This window comes from Pelodiscus sinensis, chromosome 6, assembly GCF_052426305.1.
Source record: "Pelodiscus sinensis isolate ZL-2025 chromosome 6, ASM5242630v1, whole genome shotgun sequence".
NCBI classification, from domain to species: Eukaryota; Metazoa; Chordata; order Testudines; family Trionychidae; genus Pelodiscus; species Pelodiscus sinensis.
In genome coordinates this window covers 127,379,685-127,392,810 of record NC_143057.1, presented here as the reverse complement: position 1 = coordinate 127,392,810, position 13,126 = coordinate 127,379,685, and the positions used below count along the sequence as shown (strand labels likewise).

At 45.4% G+C, this 13,126-nt stretch overlaps 1 protein-coding gene across 2 annotated transcripts in view; it reads right to left on the bottom strand.

Moving 5' to 3' along the window:
* Positions 1-2,248: 2,248 nt before the first annotated feature.
* The window catches only part of UBE2R2 (ubiquitin conjugating enzyme E2 R2), a 110,949-nt gene continuing 100,071 nt past the window's right edge, over positions 2,249-13,126 (bottom strand). For both annotated transcript variants that reach the window (XM_075932786.2, XM_006122995.5), the window contains exon 5: positions 2,249-5,399. In XM_075932786.2, the coding sequence (XP_075788901.1) occupies positions 5,180-5,399 (220 nt within the window). In that variant the 3' untranslated portion in view covers positions 2,249-5,179. The remainder of the gene's footprint in view (positions 5,400-13,126) is intronic.

Sequence of the window (13,126 nt, the reverse complement as noted above, 5' to 3'; positions counted from 1 at the left end):
CCTCCTTGCTACTGTACTGACCAGGCTATAACACTTTGGCTCAGCTAAGCTGGGGGGAATGTAGGTAGTTCCCACACCTGCAAGTCTGTGTTCATATACAGCTTCCAAAGCTGCTGCTTTCTTCACAGGCCCTGCAACAGCTTCAGTTAGTGATGAGTGCATGGGGGTGGCCGACCCATTCCAGGCAACGAGCCAATACAGCAATGGATCCAAAGAGGCAGGGCAAAGTTGTCAACCTCCCCCCCCCCCCCCCCCCCCAAAAAAAAGTCTGCCCTTTTAAGAAAACACATTTAGAGGCTTTTTGGCAACATCAGGCTCCTGGCAGCTGATGCCACCTTTATACTCCCTCTTTAAACAGCCATGCCGGACCGTTCCCCTGCTCCAGTGAGAGCCAGGAGGAACAGGCTGTTTGGGGGGGGGGGGGGGGGGAGAGGGAGGAGAAGACAAGAACCACATGCAGCTCCCCAGCTACAGATTGGCCACAGCTGGACTAGATCTTCTCTCCTGTTTGCATAACAAATTGGTAACCGCCTTTGGCAGCAGCCTGACCATGGTACATAGACATGGAAGTACTCCATTAGCTTTGATACCAATCGAATGTGTCCAATGCAGGGCTTTTGTTTAAAAAAGTCCTAGTACTCCAGGGAAAAAGTTGTTGAGCTCTGACTGGAGGTGCTGGCATGGAGTACCAGGCAGTACCATCTGCCCACAGCTGCACTTATACAGCAGGCACTTGCATGAAGACAGCTTGCTACAGCTCAAAAATACCTCACCTAACAGGTGAACTATCCTAAGCAACACTTGCATGACGACAGGTCACACGTAGGTATTTGCTCAAAGAAATCAGGGCCAGTTCACATGAGCACTGCCTCTAATTTTAGCATGTGTTTAGAACATCAGCAAATTATAGGGGAAGGGAACAGAGAGACAGTTTTAGAACAAGCAGGCAACCCTGGCCCACCACGACACCAGCCTTCTTCAACTATGTCTTGACTTAAGAGCAGACAGAAGCCTAGCAGGGACCCTAGGCCGGTTTCTGTGCTGCAGATTTTTAATGAGAGCCAAGCACTACTACAAATGTTACAGTAACTGCAACAAGCTCTGGCCCTAAATTAAATAAATTTTAATTAATGGAGATTGCCTATCTCCTAGAACTCATAGACTTTAAGGTCAGAAGGGACCATTATGATCATCTAGTCTGACCCCCTGCACAGTGCAGGCCACAGAATCTCGCCCACCCCTCCTAGAATAATCCTCTCACCTATGTCTCAGATATTGAAGCCTTCAAATACTTTGAAGGCCCCAACATGCAGAGAGTCCTTCAGCTGTGATCTGTGCCCAATGCTACAGAGGAAGGCGAAAAACCTCCAGGGCCTCTGCCAATCTACCCTGGAGGAAAATTCCTTCCTGACCCCAAATATGGCGATCAGCTGAACCCTGAGCATGTGGGCAAGACTCACCAGCCAGACACCCACAAAGTTCCCTATAATGAATGGTCAATTAGTTACCAAGATCATGTTATTTCATCCAACCATCCCCTTATCATAGAATCATAGAACTGGAAGAGACCTCAGAAGGTCGTCAAGTCCAGCCCTCCGCTCTAGGCAGGACCAATCCCATCTAAATCAACCCGGCCAGGGACCTGGAAGGGACCTTGAACTGTCATCAAGTGCAAGTCCTGCTGTGAAGGCAGGTACCACCCTTAACAAATTTTTGCCCCAAATGGGCCTCTCGAACTCACAACCCCAGGTTGAGCAGACCAATGTTCAAACCACTGAGCTATCCCTCCTCCCCATTAGCCCTGGATTAGCAAAATACATTTAGGCAATTGAGACACTGGATTAACACTAGTCTTGGTACCCGGATCGTACTAAGAAAACAAACCTGCATTCTACAAGTGCAGAAATCCTCTCAACTTGATCAGTTACACTTACCCTTTCCACTTCATGGCTCAGGGCTCAGTTGGACTAGATCAGCTCAAGGTCCCTCCCAGCCTTACCTTTCGGTGCTAAGAGCAGTTTGCCAATCGTAGTGCTGTAGCTTAGAACACAGGGCATTTCTCCAGTGTCCTCTGGCCATTCTTAAGGATGTTGAGATTTATTTTCCCCACCTTGACATTAATGCTAAAAGCTAACACATTTTGGGAGCAGGTTCTAGATCTTTCAACCAGTCTGATGGCTAGACGGACCCTCTTTGGCAATCAGAGCTTTTAACCTATGCAATAAACTGGTCTGGTTGACAGACATAATACAGGGATATTTTTATTTCACATTTTATTAGTAGACAGATGTGCAGAAAAGACAAAATAAACTACTGAAGGAAAAGACAAACACAAAATGCATCAGTTAATCCTTTCTGGTAAATTATATTGAAGAAAAAGAAAAAAACACCTAGGATTTTCAGCTAAGAAAACTACTAAGAAAATCTAGTGCACCCTGCTGGTTTCAGAATGGTTGAAAACTGCACTTTAATTATAAATGTAAACGTCAACATTGGTTGGAGAGGAGGAGTTAAGAAAAAAAATACACCGGTCAGGTAAACATTTTCCTCATAATCTCTTAAATAGTTTCAGAGTCATACTTCGGTTGTTTGTATCTTGAAAAGGAAACCAGCAAGTCAACAAGCGATGACACTGCAGGGGGAAGGAGGGAGAGAAGTTAATCTTGCTAATGTAGGAGCTCTCAGAATAGGTTGTTAAAAAAAAAAGGTAAAAATCATAATGCATCTTACAACACCAAGCTTGAGAATACAAGTCACTGGAGAGTACACAGTGAAGACTGTCAAAGTACAAGGGAAAGATCCTGAAAGATGCAGTATCCCCAATTTCAAATCAAGTCATCAGCACAAATGGTGTTGCATTGATTGGGTTGTTTGCTTCCCTGTCTTAAGTGACACCCATCCCCTTCACCACCATCACTGCAAAAATAAAAGTGAGGTTAGTTTCCCTAGGAAGCACCAACTGTCTCACAACGATTCCCATAGAGTTTGAGAGCTAGGAGCTTGGTTCTTCCAATCTAACTATACTGTACATTCCTACGGGCTTTTAAGAAGCTAGCACACACCAGGTGCTCAATCTGGAAGTGCACATTTCAGACACTCTTGCTTTAGTGGTAACTTCTCTAAATGCACACAGTCGCTAACTCCAAAGTGCTGCAGGAAAAAGGTTTCCCCTCCTGGAGAGCGTGGGTAAAGGTTTGTGGGACTCTGCAGAACCCAATCGACTGCTTTTGGAGAAGTGCTAGCTCCTATGGGAATGCCAAGCATGCAGGCAGCCTGTTAGGTCCTTGCCTCCAGCATGAAGATCTGGGTAGGGGGAATGCATATTTATGCTGGCGGCTGCCTTTAATCAAAATACAACAGGGTGCTTTTTCTGGTCATGTTGTTAAAGATGACTCAAAATGCCTGCTACATCTATCCTTACCTCCCCCACCCTCACAGGCAAAACTCCCACTGACACCAGAGCAGCAGCACGGGCTGCAAATCACCCCCACGCCACTAGAGTAGGGATTAGAAGCTCAGTATACTGAGATGCCATCCTAGCCCAGGGGGCAGAAAGTCGTCCCGAAGATGGACGCAGGGCGCCACCCTGCAGCCGACCCATAAGAGTACTTGATCATAGGTCTGGGATGGGATCTGGGTGAAGCAATCAAATTCTTCAGAAAATTCAAGTCCGGGATGGTCGTAAGCCCGGAGGAGCTCCTGGCCGCCTGAGCTGCCTGAACTTTGCATCTCACTAAAACACGCTGACAGCCTAGCAGCAGCCGTTTCCAAGCCAAAGACACTGAGCTACCCTCTGCCCATGGGGTGGGGTAATACGCATCTTGTTCCTGGCTGAAGCGGTGGCTTGAGGATCAAGGGCTACGTGACCCAAACAAAGCTTGTCATCGGGATCCCCTTTCCCTCTCCAGTAACGAGGCCAGTCTTGGCTTGACTCCGAGAGGCCTGGGGAAGGTTGGACTGGTAGTTCTAGGTCTTGAGGGCCTTGTTGCCCAATGGATTTTTGGATGCTGCCTCAAGCCCCCGAGTTTCCAGCAGCAAGTTGTGGGGGAGAGGAGGGGGGGCTACCATTTGCAGGCTCACAACTCTCGTCTCCCCCCTTGCAACAAACCAAAAGAAAGATGCTGAAAGCCAACAGGCATTCCGGGTGCAGAACAGAGCACGTGGCAGCTATGCCCAACGCACAGGCTGGACTCTCGAGGTGTAGCAGCTTGTTGAAAATGGCAGATTCTAGACACTGACTAATACTGGCTGACGGACCCTGCCACCACTTGGAAGGAAGCCGATTTGCCTTCTGAAGGACGTGAAGATTTAAGTTGGTATTTTCACCACTCCCTCCCCACGTGGGAGCCAGCAGCAGAGCTCAGCAGCATTCTAACGAACAGCATCGGTAGTTTTAAGCCCCAACCAATCTGACAAATAAATAGGAACCCAGGGCTCAGTTATACACATGTGAAGCGTTAAGTGTTTATTCAGGGTTCAACATCACACACCTTGTAAAAAAGGCAGTTGATCCTGCCCTCTGGACTCAAGGCTGTCTACTTCCTAACTACAACAGGCTGAAAAGGAGTACTGTACCTTTCAGTAAGAGACATTCCATCAAGCTCAATACACAGCAGCTTACATTCTCTGCCCCAAGCCTTGAAAAAAGGAAAAAACCACCACCACAAAGCTACACAAATGTGCACACGCTAGTATTGTAAATGGAGCAGCTAAACCTTGGCAATTTGCTTTTTTGTGGTTTTTTGTTTGTATTTTCTTCCCAGTAAATGCAGCAATTGTGAACTCCTAACGACCCAACTTCCAATGGTTCGTTTCCAGCGTTAAATACATTAAACATCTCAATGCAAGACTGTGTTTAATTAAAGAATCTAAACACAGACCAAACCTGTTTCACCGTGAACGTTTCGTAGAGAAGCAAAAGGGGGAGTTTTTCTTAAAAAAAGAAATCATAATACAGTGATGAAGGGGTTAAGAATGCAAGAATTCAGACATTCTGTGAAGGGTCTCTCTCTCTCCCTCTCTCAGAGGTCCATAAAAAAGAGCAATCAGAGATCCGTACAGCAGGAGACAAGAGTTTGTTGATTTCCCCCGTGTATTTTTTGCTGGACTGTTGCTAGGTTATCACTGCTCCCTTTGGGCCTGAGTCGGCAGGGCAGTACAGGGGTATGTAGGGAGCAGGTCACGACTCTTCGTTGCCAGAATCATCATCATCATAACACTCAGCATCTTCCTCCTCCTCGTCTTCATCGTCAATGTCGTCGTCATACAAGTCGTCATAAAGCAAATCTGAACTGTTGTCATTGGAAGGCACTTTAGTTTTGATGCAGTACTCTGCCAGCGTAGTGGGGACCTTCACACCATCCTTTTCCGCCTCAGCCTTGGTAGCCAAAACCTGTTTCCTGCAAGGCAGAGAACAGAAAGCAGCAATATGATCACAGGTCTGGATTCTGAGGGGGTGGTAGTTTTCACTTCCAAACACTTGCAGAGCAATCGCCCAGAAGCAACATAACCCTGGTCCCTGGCACAGACACAATGAAGTCATTTCAGCATGCACATTCCATAGGAGGCCAGCAGTTGAGTCAGCAAGAGCAAGTGCAGCAAGAGCATAGCAAGTGCAGCTAAAACGCAAATTTGTTTTCCTCCAATCACTGGTTCCGTCCCAGTGAACTCTACCACTCCAGCAACACAAGGCAGTGTACTGTGACGGTCAAATATTAGTAACCTGCATAAGCTAGTCAGAGGTAGTAAGTTTCACTGCGTTAATCTTCCTCTTTCCAAAAAAAAAAAAAAACAAGATGACAAAGTAGTTTCCTCCACTGGGTCTGGCTGCCAAGTAAGTTTCTCAAAGCATGTAAGTCCCACTAGAAGTGTTAGGATAGATTTCAGAAGTGCTTAGCATTGCTGTGCTCCCACTGAAGTAAATGCAAACAGAGCTAAGGCAATGCCAAGTGCCTTTGAAAAGCCAGTCTAAGTAAACGTTAGCTGCCTTGAACTACAGCTAGTCCTTTCTAGCAGCACTGTTGGGAAGCCCGATGCGGGTGTGTAAATAGTCGCTTTTACAGAAATACTGGCAGATTAACCAGCTGATATCTAGGGCTCGGCCTCTGATGCGTCACACGCCCTTTGCCTTCTGCACATTTCGCTGAGGAAAGGCGCATCCATCTCATTCTTATACCATAACATTTTGACCTAAAACCAGGGAGGCCACTTCAACTGGTGCGAGTTGGAGCTATATGACTGTACATGGGCAGCAGCTCTTGCCCCAACAGGTATGCAACTACGAGGCTAATTTAACAACTGTCAGTCGTCAGCTGCAATTCAGACTCTTCAACATATTCTTCAAGTGCACACCAAGTAAAGTGCAGCATCTGTGCACATCTAGTCGCTGCCAGCTGCGTGAGGGAGAATCCTACACAAAGGCTCTGGGAACTAACTAACAAGAGGGCCTTACTGAAGAACCGTTGTAAAGGCAGTAACTAACGACTTCTAAGAATCACTGTTCTACATGAACGACAGGCAGCATTTTAATCAGAAGTTTGAAGTAGGGATGTAAGAGTGTAGTTAATTAACCGATTAGCAAAAGCTTAAAGGTTAATGCTAGAGATTACACACATTTTTTCCCCTATCCCACTAGTACATTTTCTAGCAGACTGGCCAGCAGCCTGGCTCAGTCCCATCTCACAGTGGGTCCAGGACCTACCCCTGCTGCGGCTCTGCATTTCAAGTGTATTAGGAAGCCAGGCAGGCAAACAGCCTGGCTCATGGCAGGTCCAGGAGCTCAGACCCCCTTAGACAGGGGCTGCTGCCACCCCATGCTGCTGCCTCTATGAGAGGCAGCGGTGCAGGGCGAAAGGCAGCTGATCCGAGAGGGGAGCTGGTTTTTAAACTGGTTCCCCTTGTGGATCAGCTCCTGGTGGCACCTGATGTTGCTGCCTCTGGTACAGTGGCTGCTGTTCAAGCCCCTGAGGACTATAGAAGAGTCAACTAACCAATCAGAACTCATGAGGTTACTCTACCATTCAATTAACCAATATTTAACATCCCTAGTTTGAAGCAGATTTTGTTAAGTAAGGTTACAAAATACACAAACAGCATTTAAAATACACAAGGGACAGGAGTACAGCTTCAAGGGAATATGTGAATCATGGAATTAACAAAATCCCAGTAGTAATGAATTATTCACCAAGCCACCATTCAGCCACAACAGGAAAGTTAACCAGACAGGGATTGGTCAGTGGCCAAAGGACTTTTGTCAGATTGTTCTGGCACAATACTGAGAAACAGAGAAGTCAAAAGATATGTGGACTGTTTTATATCAGCAGTCAGCATCAACAGCAATCCGAGGGTGCTAGAATGGGGACTTCTACCCCCAAGAGAGAAACTCATGAAGTTCATCTTCCAAAAGAGCCAAAGTAGCCATCTTCCAGAAATATTCAGGCTACAAGTGACAACTTATTTGCATCTGCAGTGTTGTCGGTCCCAGGACAGCAGAATGAGGCAATCTCTTTTATTGGGCCAGACTTGTTGGTGAGACAAGCTTTCAAACTACACAGAGCTCTTCTTCAGGTCTGGGAAAGGTACTCTGTGTCGCAGCTAAGTCCTAGGTGGAATAGATTGTCTAGCATGTCCTCGCTGCAAATTAAGCCCATTCCCTCTCATCCTGCCTTTAGTGGACATACAGAACAGTTGATCACTATCCTTTATAAACAGCCCTTAACATACTAGAAGGCTTATCAGGTTTGCCGCACTGCCCCTAGTCTTCTCAAGACTAAACGTCCCCAGTTTAAGCCTTCTTGCACAGGAAGGTTTTGAAACCTTTTATCATTTTTATTGTTCTACTCTGGACACTCCCATCTGTCCACATTTTCTCCTAAAGCATGGCACAGTACCCCCACTGAGGCACCAAACAGGGTAATTCTATCTGTGTCTTACACACACCACTCCTGCTAATACCGCCCACAACCATATTAGCCATTTCTTTATTGCTGCTGCATCAAGTTGTTGGTTCATTCAATTTGTGATCCAGATAACCCCTAGATTCTTTTCAGTAGTACCATCACCTCGTCAGTTCTTTCCCACTGTGTAGTTACACATTTGATTTCACCTCCAGAAGTGTAGTACATTGCACCTGTTTTTATTCAAATTTCATCTTGGTGATTGCAGACCAATTCTCTAAAGTGTCAAGGTCACTTGGAATTCTAATCTTGTCCTCCAAAGTATTTGCAAACCCTCCCAGTTTGATGATACCTGCAAATTTTATATGGACCACTCTCCACTCCACTATCCAAGTCACGTATGAAAGTAATGGCTACTACTGTACCCAGGACTGACCACTGTGGAACAACACGAATTATGCTCTCCCCGTCTGACAAGCCATTGATAACTAGTCCAAGTACAGACTTGCAACCAGTTATGCATCCACCTTACAGTAAATTTCATATCAACCATGTTTCCCTTGTTTGCGTATGAGAATGTCACGTGTGACCATCAGGAGACCTTATTAAAATCAATATATATATCACATCTATAGCTTCACCCCAGCCACTGGACCTGTAAGCTTGTCAACAGTAAAGTAAGTTAGTTTGGAATGGCTTGTTCTTGACAAGTCCATACAGACTATTCCTTATACTGCTATGATCATCTTCAAGGCACTTAGGAATTCATTACTCATTTTTTCCCCCAGTATCTTTCCAGATATCACTAATTAGTCTAATTCTCTGAATCGACTTTGTGCCTCCATTTTAAAGATTGGTACCATGTTTGCCCTTCTCCGGTCTTCTGGGAAACTTACAAAAGCTTCCAAAACTCATGGAGGAGGATTGCTAACAGTTCTGAAATTCCTGCAGCTAGTTCTTTAATTATTTTAGGATAAATTTCAGTAGGCCCTGCTGACTTGAATACTTACATAAGTTTGATGCATTCATTAGCCTCTTTCCTCCCTGTTTTGGCTTTTTCTCCCCTTTGTTGATATTGTGTTGAGTATCTTATTAACCACCATTTTAGCGAGACGGCTGCAAAATAGGCATTAAACATCCTAGCTTCAGGATGGCATCAGTTATTAGCTCTTCTCTCATTAAGTGGATAATCTACAGTTTCCTTGATCTTTTTCTTGCACCTAATGTAAAAATCTTCTTGCCTTCATTAGGTATAGCATTTCTGATTTTGCCCCTATACGATATTTTTGGCAGACATCCTTGGTGACTCATTCTTATTACTACTTTTGTAGGATTCCTTTTTGAATTTCAGATCATTAAAGAGCTCCTGATGGAGCCATACTGGGGTCTCTATTCTTCCTATCTTTTCTTCACATTGGAATAGTTGCAGTCATACTTTTAATATTCAACTGACACTCTCCTGGCCTTTATCCCTTAGATTTTCTTCCAATAGAATCCTACCTACTACATCTGAGTCTACTAGAGTCTGGTTTTTTGAAGTCCACTGTTCCTTTGTTGCTGCTTTCATTCTTTCCTTTGAATCATGAAACCCCATCATTTCATCATCACTGACACAAAATTGCCTTCGATCTTCAGAGTCACAGCCAATTTCTCCCTGTTGGTCAGAATCAGGTCTAACTTACTGGTCCCTGATTTCATCCTCCACTTTCTGTGAAACAAGGAGTTGTCCAAGAACTTACTGGAAGTGTGTTTTGCTATGTTACTTTCCCAGTAGATGCCTGGGAAGGTCCATTAGTAAAAAGTCTTCCATTAGTAACAGGCCTTGTGTGTTGGATATTTCTATTTGTTCTAGAAATCCTTCAGCCACCTTCTGATTTCCTGGTCTACAGTAGAACTATTCCATGAAGTATCCCCATTCTCTCCTCCCTCTTATGTTTATCCAGACACTTTCAACTGTTCTGCCTCACCTTCAAGAATATATACACGTGTTTTGAGGTCCAAATGATGTACAATGCAATACCACTGTGACAGTTCTCCCGTCTATTTTTTATGAAAACTGGCTTATGAATACAAATATGCATAATAGATACTTTGGATAAAGTCTCATGTAACTTATCAACTTTCATGTTAAAATCTGCTGGATCTGTATATTTTTTGTTGCACGTGTGATTCTTGAAGTGAAGTTAGAAATATGTAGTATGAGACTGTTTATAATTTTAAGTATGCTAATGAGAGCCATTACTGATGCTCCGCTCCCTCCATCAAGCCTTAATGACAGAGTGATTAACTTAAGTTGTAAACAGCTTTGTTTATCCTTCAAGTCCAAAGGTAACTGGACTATAAGACATGTGACCATGCCACCTGGTACCGTGATTTCTTTGACCCAGGTAGTTTTCCATGGAAGGGAGAATGTAGAACAGAAGATTCCTGCCCTGGGGAGAAGACTATTTAAGCAATGGGAAGCTATAAGGCCTGTCTTCGGCTGGTGTGACACTCTAAAAGAGGGCTGGGGTCCCAAGTCAGAGTGAAAAACAATCTTTGACCTGAAGATCATGTCTAGAACAAGAAGTTCCTCACCTTGTGTATTAACAATGGTTCTTCAAGGTGTGTGTCTCCACACAGGTGTCGGTGCGTCCTCGTGCAGGTGATCAGAGATTTTTACCCTAGCAAGCGTCACACACAGCTGCTCTCTCATGCTACTGCATCTGTTGTTGTATGCGCAGCGCAAGTCCCTCCATTCCTTTTCCTCCGAGGAATCCCTTAACAGACTCCAAAGAAGAGGAGAGGAAGGGAGGGTATGGAGCACACCTCTTGAAGAACCACTATCATTACCGCACAAGATAATTTCTCCTTTGAGTGGTGTCCTTGTGGGTGCTCCACTCAGGTGACTACAGCTGTACATGCATTACGTAGAGATGGGCTTTGGAGTCGTGTCTGAGAGGTGGCAAGGACAGCAGTGCCCATGCAGGTAGATGGAATTAGTTCCCATTACAATGCATGGTGCTACACAAAGGTATGATGGGAGGACCAGGTAGCCACCCAGCAGATGTCTAGGAGGGGCACATTTGAAGAAAGGTAGTAGATGTCGCCATTGCTTGTAGTGAATGAGCAATGATCCTCTAGGGTGCACTTATTGTGGAGCTTGTAACAGGTGGATAAAAGCAGATATCGATTTTGATATGCGCTGCATGGACATGGCTGCTCCTTTGGAAGGTAAAGTGGTAGATATAAAAAGTCTCAGACATTTGAAATCTGCATTCTATTTGGACAGTACAAAGCACAACTCAACTTACATCCAGGATGTGCAGGATTGAGTCCTTAATGGAGTTAGGAGGCTCTGGATAGAAAGTGGGTAAGTATATACTTCATTAATATGAAAGGAGGAAACTACCATCGGTCGAATTTTGGATGCAGACATAAGGTAATCGTATCTCTTGAGAAGATCCACCATGTAAGGTGGATCCCGCCATGAGGGCTGCAATCTATCCTACCCGTCTGGCTGACGTAATTGTGACTAAAATGCCACTTTCACAGTCTTATGGTGAAGAGCAGGTTGTTACAGGTTTGATGGGAGGCCTTATCAGGGTTTTCAGGACAAGTGGTAGGTCCCTTGGTGGTACTGGCAGACTTAGGTCAGGTGCATCTTGCATAGGCCAGAAAGAGTGCTTCGTAATAGTGTGAGCACACATGGAAGTACCACCCACTAAGTCACAAAAGACTGCAATGGCTGCTAGGTGAACCTACTATGGAGCTGATTGACAACCCAGCCTCACTAATGTCCATGAGATATTCGATAACAGCAAGGTAGAGTGGTTGCAGTAGGTTGTAATTGACACTACTACCACTCCTGGAATTGCCACCGTTTACTCTGGAAAGTATCATGTAGAAGGGTGACAGCTATTCAACAGGACCTGTTTTACCCTGTTGGACCCGGTAAGTTCTTCATGTCAGAACCATGGAATAAGTCTGAGCGCCCGGGGATTGCAGTGGCAGATTTGGGACAGAAGGTTGGGAATGACTGGGACAGGTATCGGTTTGTGGCTCAAAAGGTGCTGAAGGTAAGGGAAACATGGTTGCCTGGGCCAGCATGGGGCAATCAGGATTACTGTTGCAAGATCTGTGCACATCTTGTGAATTACCCTGGAAACTAGGGGAAATGGTGGGAAGGCATACAGAAGTGGAGCTGTCTAGGGTAGGAAAAATGCACCCCCCTCCCCAGTGAACTCCTGACATCTCCAGCTCTGGAGCAGTGCTATGGGCACGTGTAGTTGGCTCTAGTAGTGGAGAGATTGTTGGAAATCCCCATTGATGAAATATGTGGAGGAGGATCATGGGGTTAAGCTCTCATTCATGTTCTGAAAAATGCCTGCTCAGGCTATCCACCATGCTGTTAGGATGGCTTGGCAGGTACCTTGTTAGTGTTACGTTGTTTGTTATGCACCAGGTCCAAAACTGTATTGCCTTGGCACGTAACAAGCATGATCAGGCACTCGCCTGTCGTTTGTTTTGTTTTGTTTTTTTTCAACCATTTCAGGGAGTGATGTCCGTGAGAAGAAGAATGGTTTTGCTGTGAATTATCGGAAGCAAGTGGAGGCGAGTATTGTGAACCACTCTGAGCTTCAATATGTTGATTTTCAGGCACGTCTCGCACTGTGATCACCCTCCCTGGACTGTACAGTGACCACAATGAGCACCCCAGCCTGAGAGGGATGCAGCGGTGGTTAGCATGCAAGACGAGTCGTGCTGTTGGAAAGGTACTCCGAGAAAATTGTGCAGGGATCTCCACTAGTGGAGAGAGGCGAGTACTGGAGGGGGGGGGGGATTGCTTGCTCAGGCTGTGTTGATTCAGCATGTACACTGTTGCTAGCCATCCCTATAAGCAGCACATGTGGAGTCTTACAAACTGTCCCATGTATGTGGTGGCTGCCATATGCCCCAGAATTTGAAGGCATGCACAAGTGTTCGTGAAGAGAATGTGCAATGTTGCTCTGAAGAAATTGCACTGGTAGATGGGAAGGATGGCCTTGGCTCTGATGGAATTCAGCAATGGAAGGGTAGAACACGATACTGGTAATGACCCTCTACTACTGTGAATCTGAAGAACCTCCTGTGAGAAGGAAAGACAGTTGAAAGGATGTGGAAATAGGCATCTTGAAGGTCGAGGGCTGAGAACCAGTCCCCCTTGTGCAATGCTGGTATGCTAGTCCCCAATGTCACCATCTTACATTTCT